This window comes from Mustela erminea, chromosome 5 (genome assembly GCF_009829155.1).
Source record: "Mustela erminea isolate mMusErm1 chromosome 5, mMusErm1.Pri, whole genome shotgun sequence".
Classification (NCBI taxonomy): Eukaryota; Metazoa; Chordata; class Mammalia; order Carnivora; family Mustelidae; genus Mustela; species Mustela erminea.
The window spans coordinates 111,191,209-111,199,131 of NC_045618.1; the positions used below are offsets into that span (position 1 = coordinate 111,191,209).

General features: G+C 38.4%; 1 protein-coding gene across 12 annotated transcripts in view; it reads left to right on the top strand.

Moving 5' to 3' along the window:
• Window positions 1-7,923, top strand: part of SYNE2 (spectrin repeat containing nuclear envelope protein 2) — a 330,018-nt gene that overhangs the window by 212,500 nt on the left and 109,595 nt on the right. For 11 of the 12 annotated variants that reach the window (XM_032344453.1, XM_032344442.1, XM_032344445.1 and 8 more), the window contains exons 59-61: window positions 3,527-3,649; window positions 4,794-4,976; window positions 7,391-7,522. In XM_032344453.1, the coding sequence (XP_032200344.1) occupies window positions 3,527-3,649; window positions 4,794-4,976; window positions 7,391-7,522 (438 nt within the window). Of the gene's footprint in view, window positions 1-3,526; window positions 3,650-4,793; window positions 4,977-7,201; window positions 7,274-7,390; window positions 7,523-7,923 lie in introns of those variants that run through there. The other variant, XM_032344455.1, reaches the window with a different exon arrangement.

Here is a 7,923-nt window from a genome sequence, read left to right on the forward strand (position 1 = left end):
CACCAGTAGCAAATATTTACTGAGGAAGAGCCACCGGATTTTTAAATAATTTTATTTTTTTTTAGCTTGATATTTGTGAGGCATTTATTGAAAGATGAAGTCGCATAGCGGAGGCAGGTACAATTAGTCTTAATTATTTATTTTTTGTTTCTCAGTTACATTCCCTATGCTACAACTTACATAACTTCAGGGAGTGATAATCGTTAAACATTCTTGGTTATTGAAGCTTATTTCAAGGGTTTTAAATGCTTTGACAATTTTTGATAGAAATTATGCTAAGGGATACTGTATGCTTTTTTATATATTTTTCAATATAAGATGGAAAAATTATTCCAATATAATTTAACTTCATTTCATAACTTGGAGATATCACTACAAAGTTACTATACTCATTGTTTCATTTGCTTATAAAGTTATATTTATCTGATATTAAATGGCTTAAACTGCTGCGATTTTGAAATCCTCAACCTGATTCTATGTAGTGTTTAAATCCTATCCCCTAGGGCACCTGGGTGGCTCAGTGGGTTAAGCTGCTGCCTTTGGCTCAGGTCATGATCTCAGGGTCCTGGGATCGAGCCCCGCGTCGGACTCTCTGCTCGGCAGGGAGTCTGCTTTCTCTTCTCTTTCTGCCTACTTGTGATCTCTCTCTCTGTAAAATAAATAAAATCTTAAAAAAAAATCCTATCCCCTTTCATTACTAGCTATAACTTTTGGTGGCTGCTTTTTTTTTTTAATTTTATTTATTTATTTATTTGAGAGAGAGAGAAAGCACAAACTGGGATTAGAGGGAGAGGGAACAGATTGCCCACTGAGTCGGGAGCATGATGTGGGACTCGATCCTAGGACGCTGGGATCATGACCTGAGCTGAAGCAGACACTTCCACACTGAAGGCTGAGCCACCTAGGCACCCCTCTGCATTGAGCTCTTTTTATGTTTTTTTTTAAGATTTTATTTATTTATTTGACAGACAGAGATTACAAGTAGGCAGAGAGGCAGGCATTGAGAGAGAGAGGGAAGAGGCTTCCTGCTGAGCAGAGAGGCGGATGCGGGTCTCAGTCCCAGGACCCTGAGATCATGACCTGAGCTGAAGGCAGAGGCTTTAACCCACTGAGCCACCCAGGTGCCTCATGCATTGAGCTCTTTAAGTAAAAGTCTGAAGGCCTTCTTACTGTGCAAGTAACGTTAGTATGTAGGGTTTGTAGCCTGTATTCATCCATTATGGTTTTATAGCATGTATTCTTCCGTACATGGGGTTTGGAGCCTGTGTGTAGGTTTATAGCACGCGCTGCAGCATTTTCACTGTGAGGTTCTTGGCTAAGTCCTAGAGGTTGACATTGATGAGAGAGTAACTACTAGACAAGTGATCTATTGTTTAAATTAATCTTGAGGATATTATAAAGTAATTTAGTGACTTTGCATGACAAGAGTTCATTAGGGGTTTGGCAAGAAAATCCTGCCAAAATTCCCAGCTCCTTTTGTGTGTATTTTCCAAGGGTGACTTTATCATTTTATGTAAATGATATAATTTTTTAAAATGTTAGACCCACTTGTAATTGTTTAAGCACATTCCAAAGATAAACCTGAATAGTGTGTAGGTATCGAGAATTTACTTAAAATTTGATTCTGGCTGGATCAGTTGGAAGAGCATGCAACTTTTGATCTCAGGGTCATGAGTTTGAGCCCCACACTGGGCGTAGAAATTACTTAAAATACAAATAATGTTTAAAAAAATGGACTCAGGGCTCTTGGGTGACTGACTTAGTTAAGTGTCTGCCTTTGGCTCAGGTCATGATCCCAGGGTCCTGGGATCGAGTCCTGCATCGGGCTCCTCCTCTCTCTGCCTCTGCCTCCCTCTCTCTGTTTCTCAGGAACAAACAAAATCTTTAAAAAAAAAATTGACTTAGATGCATAATACTTTTCTTCTCATAGCGTAATTGAAAATTGACCTTAAGAGAAGTTTTATCTCAAGAAGGTATAGTAAAAGCAGTGCTTTATAGTTTGACATGCTGTTAATAGAATGACATTTTTATTGAAAGCAGTCAACATCTATGTACATGTTACTAGTTTTTTGTTTTGGCTTGGTTTTTTTAATTCCAGGATAGTTAACGTACAGTGTTACATTAGTTTCGGGCATTCAGTATAGTCATTCAGCAGTTCTGCATGTTGCTCAGGGCTCATCACAATAAGTACACTTTTAATCCCCTTCACCAATTTCACCCATCGCCGACCCACCTTTCCTGCAGTAACCATCAGTTTGTTCTCTATGGTTAAGTATCTGTTTTTTGGTTTGTCTCTTTTCCCCCCTCTGTTCATTTGTTTTGTTTCCTGAATTCCACATATAAGTGAAGTCATACGGTATTTGTCTTTTCTCTGACTGACTTCACTTAGCATCATACTTTCTAGATCCATCCATCTTGTTGCAAATGGCAAGATTTCATTCTTTTTAACGGCTGAGTAATATTCCATCTCTCTCTTTCTCTCTCTCTCACGCACACACACACACATCCTACATATTCTTTATGCATTCATCTGTCAATGGTCACTTGGGCTGCTTCCGTAATTTGTCTATTATAAATAATGCTGCAATAAACATAGGGTACTAGATCTCTTCAGATTAGCGTGTTTGTATTCTTTACCAGTAGTGGAATTATTGGATCATGTTTTTTTTTTTCTGTTCTACTCTATTCTCTTTTTAGAATAGAATAGAATTCTGTTCTTTTTTAAGTTTTTGAGGGTTGTCCAGACTGTTTACCACAGTGACTGCACCAGTTTGCATTCCCCTCAAGAGCACACAATTCTTTTTTCTCCACATCCTTGCCCTCACCTGTTTCTTGTGTTTTTTATTTTAGCCATTCTGACAGGTGTGAGGTGATTTCTCATTGTGGTTTTGATTTGCATTTCCCTGATGATCAGTGATGTTGAGCATCTTTTCAATTGTCTGTTGGCCATCTGGATGTCTTCTTTGGTGAAATGCTTGTTCACATCTTCTTCCCATTTTTAATTGTATTACTTGGATTTTTTGGTATTGAACTGTATAAGTTCTTTATATATTTTGGGTACTAACCCTTTATTGGATATGTCATTTGCACATATCATCTCCTGTTCCATAGGATGCCTTTTAGTTTTCTTGATTGTTTCTTTTGCTCTGCAGAAGCTTTTGTTTTTATGTAGACCCAGTGGTTTATTTTTGCTTTTGTTTCCTTTGCCTCAGGAGACAAAGTTAGAAAGATGTTATGGCCATTGTTAAAGAAGTCAGAGCCTTGTGCTTCTCTAGAATTTTTATGATTTCAAGTCTTATATTTAGGTCTTTAATCCATTTTAATTTATTTTTGTGTATGGTATAAGATACAGATAGCTGTCCAGTTTTCCCAACACCATTTGTTGGAGATAGACTTGGTTAATTTTTAAGAGGTACAAGTGACAAACATTTTTGATTAAATAGAATACATAGCAATAAATTGTGTTTTTTACATTATTAACATTACAATATATACTGCATGAGAGTTTTTGTTTCTGAAATTCTAGGATGTGGTGGCTATCGAAACTGAAGTAAAATCAGTAGAGAAAAAAGTTTCAAAAATCAAAGCTGTCCTCTTATCAAAAGAAATATTTGATTTTTCACCAGAAGAACATCTTAAGCACGGAGAGGTAAGGAAGCATGGATCATTATTAAAAACATTTTCTCATAATAATTATTACATTTATTTTTTAATATATAATAATACAATATGATAAAAAGTACTTAGTCTTGCTAGAGTAATACCAGAATAAAGTTGGGAAATAGATAGGAATGACAATAAATACCACGTTTTAAATCATGCAGTACTCTCTGTAAAAAGGTAGTTTTCCTGTAGGTTTTTTTGTTGTTGTTTTCATTTAATTTCTTCTGAAAACTTCAAAGTTTGGAATTTTGCCTTAACATCAAATCCCGGTGCTTAATAGTTCAAGAGCTTGAGCCTCTAAGTCAAGAGAACCAGGTTCTAGACCCAAGTGCATGCTTACAGGCTATGTGACTTCAAGCAGTAAGTTAACATTTCTTGGGTTCTCTTCCATATCTGCATATTGGTATTGTGGTGTTTGTACTAGACAAGTATGTACAGAGCCCCAGCACAGGATCTGGAACATATTAAACAGCATATGGACACTGTTGCCCTCTCAGCCTAGCAGTTAGGAGCCTGTGCTTTGGAATCAGGTCTCCTGGGCTCTAATCCCAGCCCTGCCTCTTACAGTCTGACCTCCAGGGTCTTCTAACTTCTGTGTACTCCCGTTTCCTTACTGTGACGTGGACGTTCTGATACCTATCTCCCAGGATTATATAAATCCAGGTCTTGTTGGAGCAGATGTCAGTCAAGAGAAATATTATTATATTTTTGGGACTTCGGAAATTTGGCAGTACCATTCAATTCAAGTATTTTTTTGAGCGCCTCCTGTGGGAGGCCCCATGCTAGGCTCAGGTGCTCTGAATGTCAAAGACAGCACTTGTCCTTGCACAGCTCGCTCAAAGCACCAGTTCTGCAGAGAGGGACGGAGAAGGGAAGAGAAGGAAGGCTGGGGTGGTCCAAACACAGAACCTAGCCCTGGTGGGTTACTCTTGCCCCAGGCCTTCTTTCCTGAGACTTCTAGCTATCTGGTCACAAGTGATCTGAGCATTCTTTTGAGTCTGAGGCAAAGAAATGCTTTAAAAATAAAAACTAGAGATTAAAGACTAAATCATACAGTATTTTCATTTTGTACAGACTTTCAGTGGCCATTTCTTTTCATTGATCTGTCATGCTTATCTGATGCAATTAAGGTCATACTTGAAAACATCCGTCCCGTGAAGAAAGCCATTGCTGAACTCATGTCTTACCAAGTAGAACTGCGGAGGCCCCAGGCAGGAATGAAACCTCTACCTGTGTTTCAGCGAACAAACCAGATTTTACAGGATATTAAACTGTTGGACAATGTGACTCGGGAGCAAAATGAACTATTAAGGGTGAGCCATTATGATGATGACGGCCAACTTATTGGCTGAAAGTGTGTGGCAAAGGATGGTTTTGTTTTCAGTTTTAGTGGTTGGGTCGGTGAGATTCTTATGACCCCAAGAATGCCTTTGTTGATTCCTTTCTGTTCTCTTCCAGTATTACTATCCAGGAGGAGACATTTGATAAAAGAGAGTATCTTACTGCTCAGATTCTAAGTTCTTACTCTTGTTCGGTCAGAGGCACGAAAGCATAGTTATGATCTGTTTGATTCTATCCCACAGTTATTGAAGACCTCCACAAGTAACTGCTGTGGGGAGAGATTTGAACCTGAGCAGTATTTTTGCAATTTCATGAGACGCTTACAGTAACCAGCACCACAATAACCTCTCTGTACATCTCAGTTCCTTTTCTATTAATCATCTCATTTTATTCTCTAACATATGATAGTTAGAGGAAGCATCTTGCCAGCCTTATTTTTCCATATAAGGGGACAAGAGTCAGAAGGTTAGATGACTTGCTGAAAGACCATGGAGTTCACTTGTGTCCATATTCATTTGTGTGCAAATAAGACAGGAATTTGGGTTTCTAGACTCCTGGTATCATTTATTCTCCATACCAGGGTCTCTTCCTTCTAATTGGTGACATCTTTCAGCCTCTCCCCAGAAGGTTGGTTTTTTGGGGGTTTTTTTTTGTTCTGTTTGTGCTTTTTAAATTTTTTTAAAAAATTCTTATGTTTTGACTGATCTCCAGGCCCAGGTCAGGAATAATTATTAGATAGAAATTACATTTTTCTTTGGTTTGCTTTGCTAGATTAATAACCACTTTCACAAGAACAGAAAGTTGCCGAAAGAGCCTTAAATTCCACAGATTGTTCAACTCCATTGACAGATCCACCCTACTCTCCCAACCACCCACTGGCTTTTCCTGATTAGATGGGCTGGGGTAGGAGAAAGGGTTTTTTTTTTTATTCCCCTATTTCCAGCCGCCACCTGATTATAGGGAGAAAGCTGCTCTTTGTCCCTCTTCAGTTTCATTCCCATTTAGCTGGCTACTCTGTGTTCTCCTAAGATTTGAAGATACTGTAACCTCTGGTTTGAGTCTTAGCTCATAGAAGCTACCGGCTACTGACCAGCAGATGTTATTTCCTAACAACCACAGGGAGAAAAAAAAAATCGGTGCTCTCTGTACTGCCTTTTAATACGATAAAGAGAAGAAAACAAAGAGATACAAAATTTGATCTATTCTTTTTACGCTTTTTTCCTGCTTTTTTGGTTTCCTGGTCAGGAAAAGAAAATAACAGTTGTAACTATGCTTTCAAGTGGCTTCTTCATCGGATGAGAAGAGGGGAAATAGAAGAGGAAATTATATTTTGTGTCAAGTTAGGTCTCAAACTGTGCTGCTAAAATTTTCCATTGTTATTGTGTAGGTGGAAATCAGATGCCATCTCATGTATTTCAAAATTAAGTAAGCCAGTGGTAATGAAAATCATTAGAATATGGTACATTTCTTTTAATCTCTATTTTGAATATTGTAAGTGCTCTCATTATGGAAAATAAGACAAATTACTTGGGTAGGTGGGTAATAAGATGTAGCTTGTTATTGAGGGCTGGGGATCAGGTGTGTTCAGTGAACATATTTAGTTACTTCTAGCCTACAGCTAAAATTCTGATTAAATATTAAAGAAAATACGAGGAAGAATTCTACAATGGTCAGGAACTTGGAAGTTTTAAAAGGCGTTTTGCTTCATTGTGTAGCGTACCAAGGAAATCGCTACCCTTTATCTTTCTATCATACTTTGAACATACAGTTTAGTACACAGATAGGTTTGAGCTTCAGTACTTAACACTAGATTCAGTGTGTTGTTCTGGTTAACTTTGCCATTTCCTCCTACAAACTCAGACTGCTCTTGAACCCTCAACCTCTTACTCATAAAATGCATATCACTAATCCCAAGGGCTGCCGGGTGAGGACGTGGTTCATTGGGAAAATTCATCATCTCTCAGATCACATGCCCTTTCCACTCCAAATCAGTAATGTCACCTTTCTGTGTGGAAAGCTTCACATGGAGCAGGCATTAAAAGAGCCTGTATTTTCATAAAACTTGGCAACTTCCTGTTAACGTGCCATAAAATGCTTCCCAGAATAAGCCCACTAAACCGGAAATACTTAAGAGCAAAGGCGTGTCTTATTATACTTGTACTCCGAGTGCTGCTCAGGGTGTCCCGGCATCCAGTAGAGCAAGAAAGTCAGGCACCAGCTCTATTTCTCTCCGTATTTAGGCTGCCATTTTCTCTTACAAACAGTGTGGGTGTGTATTTGTTGTAATTGATTGAAACTTGTGGTGGGGATGGACGTTGAAAGTAATCCATGAATCTAGTCTTTAGATTATGACAAAGATTCTTCTTTTGGGGGGCTTATTTTATAGATTGTCATAAAACAGACTGATGAATGCAATGAAGACATAGAAAATTTGAAGCAGATCTTAAATAATTATTCAGCTGAGTTCTCCCATGAATGTGTATCACCAGACCGAGCTGCCAACCTAACAGAAGTACAGGTATGTCTCTTTCATTTATTTGCCCTGCAGTTCATTCTGTAATCACTTACCAAGCCATTGGTGTCTAGAATCTGCCTTTGGGATGGTATGATGTGTTTCTTCCTTCTTTCTTCCAGTTGAAGGTACATTATGTGTACCTTCCTTTCCATTCCTGTTTCATAAAAGAGGTGCATTTAGGTCTGAATTTGCTCTGCTACTGAAGAAGCTGGTATAACACAGGATATTTGGACAACTTGACTTTCCATCTCGCTTTTTGAGATGGGGGCCAGGCAGGGTGGGTGGGCTGGGCTCTTTGTAGGCAAAGATCCTGAACCCTGTTGTAATGAAAACATATACTAAGTAGTATTTCCATATGCCATAATTAGCAACATCCTGTAGACCCAGTTATAGTGGTGTTCATA